The sequence below is a fragment of the Athene cunicularia genome (genome assembly GCF_003259725.1).
Source record: "Athene cunicularia isolate RWA chromosome 3 unlocalized genomic scaffold, athCun1 chr3_part1, whole genome shotgun sequence".
NCBI lineage: Eukaryota > Metazoa > Chordata > Aves > Strigiformes > Strigidae > Athene > Athene cunicularia.
In genome coordinates, this window is record NW_020799097.1 from 34,614,965 (window position 1) to 34,630,374 (window position 15,410).

Here is a 15,410-nt window from a genome sequence, read left to right on the forward strand (position 1 = left end):
TTGCCTATTACTGAAAAGAGTACGTTTTCACAGTATCGTGGAGTGGGTTTCTTTTTTTATATCTTCTTCTCTGTTATAATAGTTGAAGATTACCAACACAGAAGTACTAAAGAAACACATTTTAATGAGCAGTGGAGCCAAACAGAGTACAGTGTTTTTAGGAAGACATACTTTGGCAGTAATTGCTATGGGATAAAATTTAGTTATATGCAAGTTTTTCTCCTACAACACTGAAGTTTGCGGTTTTAAACCACATACTTGAACACCGATATGCTTGAATAAACTAAGACTGTTTTATAGGTTAATTTAGTATTGACTCAGTTTATGCATCGGGCTGTATAGAATCTTTCATGATGTCAGTAACATCGTTATAACAATATGGAAGGTTCAGTGGTATTTTGAGTTAATAACATCCTTTTAGTTTTGCTTTTGTGAAATAATTTGATGTACAGTTCAAGTTTATATTCACATAATCCATCTGGATCACTACATTGCCCATTTAACATTCCTGTTGTTTTAGGCATGTATGTACAGTGTGCATGTGATGCATTTAAATTTAAAGAGGGAAGGAGAAAACCCCACTCTGTGTGTGTTTAAAATGTTTTGTTGGTGCTCTGTTGCATTACAGTGTATCTGTTTTTCTCTCTATTTTATCTAGCGAGGCAAATCTGCTCAGCATAGATGACAGTGATGGGCCTTTCAGTCCCAATGAAGAAAGAAAGGTAACTACTGTTTACTGGTGAAAACCTATCTTTAAAGCTTCCTAGGTTTTTAAAGAATGTTGCATAGTCACCTGTGTGGTATTACAAAATGAAAGTTTATATGTTGATTTAACAACATATGCTTAAGCTTTTCCTCTGCTTACCCTTAATGTTCATTTTACTCCTATAGATCTTGTTGGTTTGTATAGTACTCTGAAAATATGAGCATGAATAACTGGTTTTAAGTTTAGACAATTTTCATTAATGAGATTGTATTTTTTAATTAAAAATTTTCATCACTATATCCCATGATTGCTTACTGTCAGATTTCCCTGTTTTGTGTGCATGTATATGTGTGTGTATATAAAAGGAGAAGATGCATAGGCAAAACCCATGCTTTTTGTGTTTTTCTTATGTATACTGAAATAGCTTACAACTGCAAGGTGCTTCATAATACTTCATAAAAGTAAGGAATCGTAATGAGTAAGGGATCAGACGGTATATTTTACATGACATTTGGTACAAAAGCAGTCATGCATTTAGTACATGAAACTTGGTACAAATCAAGCCAAAGTAATATTTATATAAATATTTTGAAACTTGTTTTTTCCTTTAACTTTTATACGAGTATTTTAATATATGTGAACTCTGTTACAGACCTTTCGTTGTCGGCCTGGAGCTGTCGGCACCAGTGGTGATTCCATAAAAACTTATGCAAGGCGAGGCAAAACTGGAAGCTTGAGACTTTTTAAAGGGAATGCAATTGGCCTCAACATGATGGGAAATAGCAAGAAACTGAGGTACTACATTTAGTTTTATGTTTACTTACCTATTTGATCATTGATAGACATCAATGCTAAATGGGAATTACCTGTAGTACATTTGCATTACTGCTGTGCTTTTTAAGAAGCTATACTGTTCTGTGCTTCTGAGCAAAGACTGAAAACTAGATTAAGGTCTTTCATCTTCCAAAATGTTAAACAGCACATAAGTAAAATACCAAAAGGTTATTAAAATAGAGTTAGAGCATTCAGTGGCACACTTGTCAGTGCCTTACCAATGTTGTCTGCATATACTATTGTTTCCTCTAGACAGTGTTAGCATGTGGAAGACTTATTTCTAACATCCCCATCACGAATTTCTTCTTTCCATGATTGTGAATTGCCAAGGTTAACTCAGGGTGCATTTTCTGTTTTCCTTACTGCAAGATGTCATTTGATTTAGGAGTCATGGACTATTCCTTTAAAAGATTCAGCAAATATTCATACTCCTACATGATAGCTCGAGATTGTCACTTGCATTTAAAGCTGACAGGAATAGTGTTTAAGTATTCAGTGTTGTACTTGCTTGTTACTACTGGCCCTAGCTTGTAACAGACTGATCTCTTTATTTAGTATATAATAAGTGGTACATTCATGTAACTTTCTCTGGGAGTATTTCATACTGCTAAAGTGCACTCAGTTTGGTTACTCATGCAGGAAGGAATAGTTTGTAAGATAGCTAGTTACATTTGGGCCAGCCATTAAATATGGAACCCATGAGTGTCTGTATGAGGGATGTCTTTGTCTTCGTTCTTGCATGTTGGTCTGTAGAGCACTGTTGGTCAGTGGGACCATCTTATCGGAGAGTCACTTGAGAAAATAAATCCTTGAAGTTCTATCTGGTATGTATCCTCTCCTGCAGTTCTGATCTTTGAGCCTAACATACAGGGAACAAATCCAGAATTTCCAGTCTGGACTGGTTTGATACAGTTTGGTAGAGAAGAACAAACCCAAGAATTGTTCATACTTCAGTCAAAATAAGGACTCTGATTACCTTTATGTTGTAATTGTAACCTATTCCCACATATTAATCTATCCTGTTTAATTTCAAAATGTAGATGAGCCTTCACCCACTATCTTAACCAAATGTGATACATATCACTCTAATTTAGTTTTTCTGTAGCTTGTGAGTGGTCTTAAATTCATGCATACTCTCAAATAAACAAAACCCAAACCAAAACCAACCCCCACAGATCCTGAATTTTCTGGTAAGAGATGGCCAGTTATGAATATTTCCTTCTTCGGAACTACTGCTGTAAGGACCACATAAACAATAGTTTAGATTTTTAGGTGAATGAATGGATATTCTTATCCTTCATTCTTTTTTCAGTGACTTAATTTTGACAAAGAACAGTGAAACTTTCACTGATGAGTAAAATTCTGTACTCTTAATAGTTCAACTTACTGTTACTACAACCAACATGCCATTGTATAGGGGATTGTTTGGGTATATGTAATGTATGTTGGGAACTAACTGCAGGATATTATGTATTGTATATACTGGGTTATTATGAATAAAAGTGTCTTTAATAAAATGTAAACAAAGCATTAAGTTTTCAGTAATGAACTTCTCTGAAGAGTCATGATTTCTAGCTAAATGTTATTGAAGACAAAAAAAGTCTGTAGACTTATATAAAAGTATTAATCTCTCCTGTCACTTAAAAATTCACCTATCATTTAAAAATTCACCTCTACCCATGAGTTTTATTCTGTAGGTTTTGTTCATGTAAAACTAAACCAAAATCACTGCCTTCCCAATGTCCAATGAAACATAAAAGCAAACACTGCATTCTCTCCATGGATGTTTCAGACTGGATCAGATAAGACATTTACAAAAAAGATTTCACGGAGCTTTTTGGTGAGAGTGCACCTACATTTTCCCTTCCTTTGGGAATACAAACATTGTCTTGGTTTTTGAGATAGACTAATAGGTTGTTATGTGGAACTTAAAAAGCTTTGTTAAAATACAATAGATTTAATAACGGCAGGTTTTTTTGTTGTGTGTTAAAAGTTGTGCCATTGCACAGGGGTCTGTTATTTTTCAACATATTCAAGCACTTCCTTGGAAGCTCTTGCCAACTCTGAACACAGGTAATTCCTTCAATCCCTTTTTTTAATTCTTTCTACATTTACACAGATTATCACAGTACTTCATTATCATTGATTGATGCTGTGCAAATGATGTGTTGTGTTTCAATCTTTAATTTTTAGTACACACAACAGATTTATAAGATAACATAAAGATTTCTGGCTTGCTTCTCTTCATATTGGCCAGTTCTTATGAAAACTCAGCAATTATTTACCTTAACAACAAAGAAACTCAAAACAAGAGTAGTGAAGAAGCTTGTGCATGTACATTATATTTGCTGTTTGTTTTGAGTACAGCTAATAATTTAAAATAAGATTCTTCTAGTCCTCTGAAAACTATATTTTTTTACTGTCTGGCTGTCAGATTTATAGTGAAATCTAACCTTAGTATGTATTTTTTCTCCCTTTTCTGTTAAACCAGTCATACTTGACTGCGTATGTGTGTTTTAAGTTCTGTAAAGGTGTCTGGGTTTAATTTTGTTTTTAAGGTAAATAATTGCTGAAGTGTTTTAAAGAGTCTTTAGCATTTAGTTCAGACATTCTGTTATTTGGATTTGGACTGCCTTCTATTGACAAATACTATGGTATAAACCTAACACCTAGTATGATTTATAAAATCTAACTGAAGAAAGGAAAATCTGTTGCATGTGTGTTACCTTACTTAAAGGTCACATGATATACATTGAAAGCAGGCATCCGCCTTCTGTCTACTACTGAGCTGCATGCTGAATTTACATGGAAAATATAAATACCCAACTTCTTACTAAACTGTCATTAATGAAGGAATAATGGATCTGTGTAGGCTACTGACTGCCATAAACAATTAATATTTGATTAAAACTCATACTATTTAACTCACTTTCAGATTTTGGCCACTAAGTCTGCTTGAAAATTTGAATATGCTCTAAGTGTTCATCTTGATTCGATACCTTACCTGTGATAGCATCATACCTTTCATAACACACGTATCACAACAAAATCCCTAAATCTGTAAAGGTTTGTGATCCAGTCACTGTCTGTAGTGAAGACTGGTGGTGTGTTCATGTTGACATGCAGCACAGAAGGTGCTTAATAGTTACTCTTTCAATATTTGGACTCTTCAGCTAAAGAAAATTCTGAAGGTTGATCATGCAGTTAAGCTGCTAGATTAAATGCACAAAGATCAGATACTTGAGATTTTTGAGATACTCATGGTGATTTTTATCACAAAGTTGAAGTCTCTGGTTTTGTTTTTTCTACCTTGTCTGCAGAATAGGGATAAAAATCTTTTCAGATCATTGGGGCTTGACTCAAATTAGTATTGTAGTACAGTATTGCCTAAAATTCAGGAAATGAGTGACATAAAGAAGGAATATCTAAGAACAGTGAGAAAAAATTTTCCCTGTGCATCTCCATTTGCATGTACAAAAATTTAAACCAATCAAAAAGTTATCATCTGTTACCTGGTTAAGCAAATCCATTATCAAACTCTAACTTAACCCTAATAGTTTTGTTGTTCAGGGTTTTTTTAATCATGAGGTCTTACTTGAAATTGCTTTTATCTTTACTAGTTTTCAATAACTTGTATCAAAATTTCTCACATTATTAAATCCCTTTTAGATTTTTTAAATACTTTTTTAAAAATTTATTTGATAAACAGCAGAAATAATGTAGTCTGTGTTTGTGTCCTGTGTTCCTGAAATGTCATGCTCCCATTATTTTACATCTGTGGTGGTATGAATTTCTTAGGATCAGCTGATAGAATGTGATAGTGTAACCTTGTTTCCATTGGAGCCTAGACTTTAAGTGGTTTAAATGGTATGTCAAGGAGACCTATATTGTTAATATATTGTAAGTTCTGTAAGACTTGTAGAGCATTTGTTCTTTGAGGGAACTTTCTGACCATTACATCACCCTGGTTTTAGTGTTATATGTTAATTTTCTTGAAACTTAAAAACCCAGATTTCAGGCTCATTTTGCAACTTGCTAGGACTTCATGATTAAATTATCTGGTGATTCTGTCTGCACTGGGTATGTTCTATTCAAAGAACAGGATTGTAGAGCAGCTTGCATTTTATAGCTGTCCTACTTGGAAGCATATCTGACACCATATGAACCCAGTTAAGTGTGCCATCTAGAACAGTCTGCTTTGACTCAAATCTGATCACCCAGCAGGCTGTGATATTCTATTCCAGCACCTACTGGTGTTTCTCACTACTTGAGTCAGGCAGAAGGCAGAAGTGCTGCTTAACAGCTTTTTACAGGGGCACAAGAGTTTCTCAATCATGATAGTTTGGCAAAGCTCAGATTCAACAAATAAAATAATAAAACATGAGATTATGTGACTTTCTTGTTTAAACTCCTGAAGTTTTAAACATTTGAAAAGGCACTCCTGTACTTCACTTGTGTTTTCTTTCCTATTATCTCTTTCAAAGACATTAAACTGGAACCCAGAGAGGATTTGAGACATCCTTAAGTAAGGGCAAGTAGCTGTCAGCTTTTTATTTCTCGGGTGACAACATTAAACAGAAGGTTGACTGTAAATTAGTCTGGATGATGACTGACCAGCTGGAGTTGCAGTATCTTGACTCGGAAGCATGTGGGATTTACTTTGGTGATCGAATGGGATACTATTAGGTTATTTTAGAGGAGTTGAACTGTTAACTTCGAACACTTACGATGTTTCTAAACTTCATATTCTGGAAAAGAGAGTTTTACTATTTGGTTCATTTTGATAGGTCTTGTGCTGTTATGTTCATGGCTGTCTCATGATCAGTCAGAAATGCTCTGAAAGATTCTAATATTGACTTAAGATACTCAGTATAAGATTCCCAAAAGGTTCATAATACTAAGCTGAAAACATTTAAAAAGCAAGCTAGTGATTTGCTCATTTTCATCTTTTGCAGTAATGTAGAGGAAGAATTAGGAAATGGTTGTTAGCATTTTGGGGAATTTTGGTACTTTTTTTCATTGTTCGTACCGGGACAAATGGCAGGAGCAAAACTTCTGTTGAGTGATGTTTCTGAGAAATATTTTGAATCAATCAAAATGCTTTTTCACATCATTTTATTTAGTGGAATTAAAATTTAAGCATTGTATTTCCATAATTTGAAACAATTTACATTATCAGCATGTTGTCTGTTAAAAGTTTCATGGTTTTTGAACATTTCAAATGCAGTATTTTGTGTCCTGTCACAGAAGTGTGCCAGATAATTGTTAGGGTCTAACGATCTTTGAAAGAGTAACTATATTATTCATCTACTGTATCTTTATATCAGCTTTTACTAGAGAGGATAATGGTAAGTAATCTTCTCTCCAGAATCGCTTGCTTTACATAATAATGAGATTAAAGTGTCAAAAGGCAACAAATGAAGAAACGAAAGAAATTATAAGAGACATTGGTGAATATACTATGTCTGTGTAGAGTCCTGCTGAGAAATTTGAGCACCTGAAAATCTTCTTTTTTCTTTTTGGGATGTGTTGTGTTCTTTCAGATACCAGCCATCTTACATCCATAAATTTTCTGCATTTATTTTCCCTTATGAGTAATAAGGGAAATTCCTGAATGTACAATTCAGTCTGTTCACATGTTATGCCCTTTAAGTCATATCAAAGATGTTAATATTATGCCTTAGTAAAATGTATAGATGGAAGTATAAAATTAATTATAAATAGTTGTAACTCATTACAAAAGGTAGTGTCTTTTTTGCAGTGACAGTGTTGAGTAAAGGAGAGCTGGTTCACAGTGTTTTGGATGGTGATAAAACTTTTTAACATCTTTATTTTTACTTCCAGGAAAAAAAAAAAGTGCATATTCTTATTTGTCTGTTTTATCCTAGACTGAATGCTTCTGTGCCTGTCAGAGGATCCTAACAAGTTGTATTATTGATTCAGCAATACTTGGTTGATTTTTGGTTTTGTATGGTTGTTACTGTAAAAGCAGAACACCACAATTTTTAGCTAAGACTATGTACAAATACACCAGAATCTTTTCTTAAACAGTTTTTCTGTATGTTTGCAGTGAAAATGCTCAGAACATGTCTTGTTCTGTAACTGTGGTACATGGCAGACGTTTTCACCATGCACATGCACAGACAGCAGTGGTAAAAACCGCAGCCCAAAGGTAAGACTACATTTGTTTCTCCAGATGTTTCAGTTGAAAAAAGTCCTTTTTGATTTTGTATGTAATGGTTTTCCTTATGCTGTGAAATGTTTTAAGGAAACGTAAGTGATTACATGGTGCATTTTTGATCGTGAGTTTTGATCTTAATTACTAAAGTTTCATAAAACTTATAATTTAGAACTTACTATTGTATAATCTTAGAATTTACCAGTTTTAAAGCACACTATAGCATGTATTCAATAGGAGAGCACCTGCTAATGGAAATACATTTTAAAAAATACTTTGAAATGGACAAACAGTGTGCAGTAGAAATTTACATAACTGACAAAATGATCATCAAATAGTAATTCACAGCAACTCCAGTTGGAATAAGATTCATCTAAAGATTAAGTTACAGATTTGTTGTTCCTATGTAGTCTGTAAATAGAACATAAAACATATAAACTAGGACATCTCACAGAAGCAAGGTTATATAAATAATAGTTAGAATGGACAGCTGGAAACTGGGGAATCTTACTCAGCTATGCTGAGTTAAACTTAACTGTTTGGAAAACTTAAACCAACATCAGACTTGTATAAATTCCAGGATTGTTTTAAAATTATTTCTTTTGTAGGCTTTTCACACCTAATGTTTATCACAGACATATGACCTAACCATTGGTTTAAGGAATTCTCTTTCAAAATTTGTCCATTCAGAGCTATTTCTATCTTATGAATTTCATGGATTTCCATCAGCTCATGAGTTATTGATGATCTTGATAAGGATATAGAGTGTATCATCAGTAAGTTCACAGATCATACCAAGTTAAGCAGGAGTGTTGATCTGCATGAGGATGGGGAGTCTCTACAGAGAGACTTGGATAGATTGGATCCGTGCGCCAACGTTAACGGGATGAGCTTCAACAAGGCCAAGTGCCAGGTCCTGCACTTGGGCCACAACGACCCCTTGCATGGCTACAGGCTTGGGGAGGTGTGGCTGGAGAGCTGTCTGGAAGAGACGGATCTGGGGGTTCTAATGGACAAGCAGCTGAACATGAGCCAGCAGTGTGCCCAGGTGGCCAAGAAAGCCAACGGCATCCTGGCTTGTATTAGAAATAGTGTGACCAGCAGAAGTAGGGAGGCGATAGTCCCCCTGTACTCTGCACTGGTGAGGCCACACCTGGAGTATTGTGTCCAGTTTTGGGCACCTCAGTACAAGAGAGATACCGAGGTGCTGGAGCAAGTGCAGAGGAGGGCAACGAAGCTGGTGAAGGGTTTGGAGAACAAATCCTATGAGGAGCAATTGAAGAAGCTTGGACTGTTTAGTTTGAGGAGGAGAAGGCTGAGGGGAGACCTCATCACTCTCTACAGCTACCTGAAAGGACATTGTAGAGAGGCTGGTGCTGGTCTCTTCTCACAGGTGAGTAGCAATAGAACAAGAAGGAATGGCTTTAAACTGCAACAGGGGAGGTTCAGACTGGGCATTAGGAAAAAATTTTTCACAGAAAGAGTGATCAGACAATGGAATAGGCTGCCCAGGGAGGTGTTGGAGTCACCATCCCTGGATGTGTTTAAGGGTCGTTTAGATGAGATGTTGGGGGATATGGTGTAGGGGAGAACTTTGTAGAGTAGGGCTCTGATGATTGGACTCAGTGATCCCAACGTTCTTTCCAAACTGAATGATTCTGTGATTCTGAGTGCTTCATCCTGTCACAGCATTTTTTAGCCTCCTTCTTCTGGCCCCTTTTTAACTCTGCTTTTTAGTGTAGATTTTTTGGGTGGCATCATATGTAGGTGGCATCATATGTAGGAATCATCCTTTTTTTGGTTCCACTTCCCTTGCTTTCATTTGCTACCTTCAGGAAAACAAAGCTCACATACTAACATGGATAAATGACGTGATCCAAATGTGTATTAAGGCAATTTGGCATTGAAGGAACAGACTGGAAAATGGATTTGTGTCCCTGAGGACCTACACCATTGTTGCCTCCTTCCATTTCAAACTGTACTATCATCTGTAAATGGAAAGTAGCATGGACATTTCCTTCCTCTTTGTAATAGTGGATACAGTAGTAGAGATCTCCCTTTTCTTTACATTTCTTCCCATCATTGCAAGGCAGGGGTGACTAAGGAGGATTGGCAGTACTTTTCCCTTGAATTAAACTGAAAAACGACGTTTATGTTATCAGTGTGGTTTAGGCTGAACCAGCTGTGCTCTTTACTTTTACATGCAGACATTTTGAGAGTATCTTTGTTCAGTGTTCCATTGAGGAAAACATGGGACATCTCTAAGCATTCATACCCTTACCTTTCACTTTTTTTTTTTTTTTTATGTAATTCTAAGGGATAAAATCTTGATCTTCAGTGCTAATTAAGATGATTTGAAGTAAGCAAAATCATGTGATACTGCTCATTCTTGGATCTCTAGATGTTGACCTTAATATGTTAGTGCACTTGATTAAGCTTTGTTGTAAGATGGTTCTTTGAAACAGCCAGTCAGCATGGATTCGTCTTATCTATTTAAGCACCATAGGCTTCTTCAACATGCCAGAGAGTCTGCTCCAGTGATTCCTAATCTTGAGGGGAAGTTAAACTTGTCTGCTTGCCTTTCTAACCTATGGGACTTGCTTCTTTTTAAGTCTACAATGTAATGTGGAAAAAAAAAAAAAAGTAGCAACTTTGTATGTGTGACACACAGAAAGAAAACTAATGCATAATATAGTCAAGCTGAATATTGCATGAAGTAACTGGATAGTCGTCATCTTGAATGTTTTTAAATGTGTTTTCTTTTAGAGTTGTTACTGTAATGCATTTACATTAACAACAGACAATTAACTCTAATGCTAAGAATATTTTAGGAGTTTCAAAGGCAGGAAGTAGTCATTACAATTCCAAGCAATGTTTTGCTACTGGAGAATGTCAGAACCAGTGTGATCTAGTTGACTGAGGATGAGCTTTATAGAGGCACTGTGCAAAGGATTTTTAATTCCAGTATCTTTTGTCAGTTGACTCAATTGACTACATTTTGAAAGCTGCTAAATATGTTTCTGAGTTAGAGAATTGAAAATTAATAGAACATGGCCTCCTGTCATACTTACTGTTTTTTTTTAATTAAAAAAGAACAGGGATCTCAAGGCTTCTTGATATGGAAAATGTAGGTTTATGAATGAGAAGACAATAGTTTGTTAGGAAAAAAGCCCCCTAAAATAGGATTATAGAACTATTCATAATACAAAATTCCAGTGGGTTAATTTTTTTTGGTCATATATTTTTAGTTCTTTGGGAAGTTTTTACATCTATTTTTCCTGGTTTTTACTGACATTAGACAACAGTTGAGTTTAAAAGTAAATTCTGATGTGTCTCTTCAGAAAGACATATATGTAGAGAATGTGGGTGGCAAACCAAGAATGAAATTTTAGGTATATAAATCAGACAAAAAAGGCTGGTAGCATGGCAGTTGAGTTCTAAGGTGTTAGGGTTTTTTTCCTATACTAATTTACAGGCAGCACAAGTTTTGTTCTTTTACATTGTTTGCATTTGTAGAATTATGTTATGGTATGGTGATCAGTAACAACATGGGGAAAATAGTTTTGAGTAACCTAACATACTGTTCTTAAATCTATAGCAGATTATGGAAAGGATAACCATAAATAAAAACACAATTAAATGAGTTCTGAGCAGATTGAGTCTGGCACTGCCGTTATGGATTCTGTGATTTATACTAGGTTTTTTAAGTGGGGATGGTGTCACATGGGGCAAGCTAATTATGAAACTTGTTTTTAATCTCTACCAAGTTGAATTTGGATCTTGTGATGTGTACTGTATTTCTCATCTTTTTCTCCAACTTTTTTGCACATATATGTTAATTTAAATTCTGGCTGGCTGTTTCACTCATATTTAAAATATAAGGTTCCAGTACAAGAAAACAGGGCATTTCAAAGTAATATTTTGAAAAACATTATTTTTGTGTTTTTCCAGTAAAATCCAGGGATGAAATTAAAATTGTTCACCTTTGATACAATAGATTTTCAGATACAGCTTAGCCTAGGGTTGTAGTTGGTTCAAACTATTTTGCTTCGTTTGAGATGCATAGTTCTGCGTATGCTATTAACTGACTGTTCTCTAAGACTTGGCATTGGAGTAGCACGTATGTACAGCGTGTCTAACAAATCTTATGCATGAGCTGCTTGAAGCAATTTGTAGGGACAGTGCTTGTTATAATTCCTGTATCTGTCCAAGATTCCCATTTCTTAATCTTTCTGAAGTGTCAAAGTGAGAATTCTTTTAAATGCATTATATTAATATGGGATTTGCTGGACTTGGCAGTGTTAGGTTTAACAGTTAGACTCAATGGTCTTAAAGGTCTTTTTCAACCTAAATAATTCTATGATTTGTGATTTTTAAAACAAGTGAGGCATCTAATATAATGACAGTGTACAGTATGAGGTATTCTGGAAATGTTTTTCCTGCCTTTAAGTTTCCTTAGCATTAAAATATACAGTTCTTAAGTGTGACTCTTTACAGCACCTGTAAACAGTTAATCCAAGTTATGTATTAACTGTGCCAAGCATACAAAGGTACTAGATATGGCTCCATACAGACATGGTTTGGATCTGACTAGATTTATAAACTCAGATGTGACCTGCAGAAAACCAGTGTTTATTGTTTGTAAAGGCTAACTCCAGTTGGAAGCAATTTTTCCCCACTTCTATGCAACATTGGCTGATTACCCCCACCCCAGTCTAAGTTGCAGTGGTCACATTCAATTTTGAATTTCTTTTACTCTCTTCCCAGAGCACTGTGGAGATTGTGCTTTCATACTGCACTCTCTAGGATTATCAGGATTACTTTTTTACCTGGTTTACTTTCAATCCTGCCGTTCCTCTGGGTTACAAAGAGTTGGAGAGTTTGCTCTGTTCTTAGCAGTGTGACTGTTCTGTGAAAAGGAAGGAATGAGTTTATATGACTCGAATTATCATTACTCTGTTTAATTTGACTGAAGTAAAGCAGGAAACAGTTTGAATTTGTTCTGGTTTAGAATAATGTTAGCTTAATGCATGTATGACAGATGTTTGTTAGACTTTTGATATTTGGGAGGAACAGCCACCTAGATTAAAAGTTTACAGCATTCCATATTGCAAGTTTTGAAAAGGCAGCAGAGATAAAGATTTTATTTTCAAGTTGTTGTCTTCGTGCTGTGCTTAGTTAGGTCTATTTTTATATCAGCCTTGGTATACAAAGGACCTGAGTTGTGAGCACCAGCTACATTCTCTGATGTTAAAGGAGATGCTTCTGAAACTAGTGGCCCTAATTCTTAAATATTTTCAGACTATTTTTAGCCCAAACCTCAGGAGGAGGCTGGTTGCTTCTGTTTGTCTTTATCTAGTAACAATTTCCACATGGTCTCCTGAATATTTAAGCAGTGCTTTCTGAATTTTTTTTCTCAATTTCTCAAAACATTTAAATATTTTTTTGAATAGTTGGAAACAAGTTGTTAATGTAAAATATGTTTTATCTTCTTTTGCATAGTGATCAGGGATTGGAAATGAGGCTTGATCTGAATCAATGTATAAGAAATCTGTCATGTCAGGTTCTGCATTGCAGTGAATTAAGTGAGACAACCAGGTTGAGTTCAGAATTAATAAAATTTTATGTTGAAAAAGATGCCAGACAATTTAGTATTTAGACCACTGACCCTTGCTGTCTGTGAAGTAACATTTATTTGTGTGTTTATAATTACTGTTACAAAAATGCTGTGAATAATAATGCTCATTTGAAAATTAGTCCAGTGAGTGCAAGAGACAATAAACCAGTTATAGTTTATGTTTAATAACTTGAATTTTAGTGATGTGCAACACATGTGGGGCTTTGCATCTTATGTTGTTTTTTCTTTTTTCATATTTTAAGCAATCTGGACCGAAAGGAAAGGTAAGCTTACTGTTGATGAAATGAGCATGGCAATGAGCAGTAAGAAAATTAACTGATGAATGCTTTACCAGTGTTAGTTAAAGAATATTCAGTCCAGTCAATAATATCTGCTCATGTGTGAGGGGGGTTGGTTGTTTTTGTTCTGGTTTCGTGGTTCACTTTCTCCCTTTTACCAAAAAAGGACCTTTGCATCCATTTCTAAATAATGCCATGTTAATGTGAAATTGGGTACATTTCCATTGGAAATTTGTCTGTCTATTTATATATCAAATGTGAAAATAGATAAATTATAACCTTCTCTGGAATTTAAGAATTCACAGCTAATTCTTTTTGTAGAGCAGCAAACTTTATGTAATAGCATGGTTCTGATGCATATCTTAAGTTTGGTGTTTAATAGCATTCACTTTGTCAGCTTGGTTTAAATAGCATTAAAGGTTTTCATTGCATTACTGTGTACATTCTGTTCATGAAGTATGTATGTTAAAGTGATTAACAGAAAACCTATAGCAAAAGCAGGCACAATGGTTTTACATTGATAATTTCAGGTTTTCTCATTTTACATTTTGTTTACTACTCTTAATATTTTGTTATCAATATGGAATACCATACATGTGTTTTTCTTCCTGTATAGCTTAAATTTATATGTAAGTGGAAATGTTTTGTTGATAGTAATGAATTAATTGAGACTTTGTAAATATCCTGCCTATGTAGGTGTTTTTTGGCAGTTGATTAGGTTGAATTGTTTAAACAGTGTATATAATGTCTAACCAATAATGATATAAATAACACTAAAATTAGATCTAATGTAGATCTTTCTGAATTCAGGATTTTCTAGATTTATTTCAAATTCAGTAGTAAAATCAAGTCTTTTTTTACTGCCTTTTGTTATTTCTTAAATATCAAAGAGACACTGATCAGTTTTTGTCCTCAAAGAATGGATATCCTCTTGATGCATGGGCTTCAAGTTCACGTATTTTTTCCTGTTTTTCTTTGTGCTGCATTTATGTTACTAATTATCCATTCAGCTATTAATGTTTTTAATTTGGCACTGTGTGTCATAAAAGACGAGGGTTGATTGGCATGCTGATGGTCTTAATTTTCTCTTGGGGATGCCCACTGCTTCTTCATATATTACTACTAGATATGTTCTTTTTTCCTTCCCTGCTTTTTGCTGTTGTCCTAGCAGGGGAAGATGATTTAGGCAGGAGCTTCTAAATGTAGTTTTAATCATTGCCATCATGATAAGTGCAGCTGCAGCTCCCGACTTTCTGGGCCAAATGGGGCTACTGACCTGCGTACTAAAAACCCAACTCCCTGTGCTGCTGCTTCTCTGTTTCAGCTTTTGACTTTTGTACTCTGCTTTCCCTCTAAGACACTGAAGGTAAATCTCACCACAGCAGCTTGCCGCTTCTATCTTACCATGCTTTAAGCTGGTTTTGCGTAATAATGTAGAAACCAACAGCCTGCCTATGGTGGTATGACTCCAAATAGTAGTGTACAGAGGCAGAGTGAAGAAAATCTGAATAAGGCAGCCTCTCAAAGAGCCAGGCTGCACATTAAACATAGCTCTTTTGTGAGCCTACAACTCAACAAATTTAGAAGCTGTTGTGGCCTTGCACATATGTGGTATTTTTGATGTGCCTCATATCAGATCGTGGGTAGTTTTGAAAGCTTTGCTCTGAGATAGCACTGTATCCTAAATTCCCAGATCCAGATGTTTCTTTAGGTTTATTCCTTTCTGGCATAGACAGAAATTGTCATGACTGTTCTCTCTGCCCCCTTTTCTCCCCC

General features: G+C 35.2%; 1 protein-coding gene across 2 annotated transcripts in view; it reads left to right on the forward strand.

Annotated features, from left to right (window-relative positions):
- The window catches only part of SENP6 (SUMO specific peptidase 6), a 91,852-nt gene that overhangs the window by 36,954 nt on the left and 39,488 nt on the right, over positions 1-15,410 (forward strand). Inside the window, exons 3-6 of one of the 2 annotated variants that reach the window (XM_026844434.1) lie at positions 659-722; positions 1,359-1,501; positions 7,611-7,712; positions 13,599-13,619. In XM_026844434.1, coding sequence (XP_026700235.1) covers positions 659-722; positions 1,359-1,501; positions 7,611-7,712; positions 13,599-13,619 — 330 coding nt within the window. The remainder of the gene's footprint in view (positions 1-658; positions 723-1,358; positions 1,502-7,610; positions 7,713-13,598; positions 13,620-15,410) is intronic. The other variant, XM_026844435.1, reaches the window with a different exon arrangement.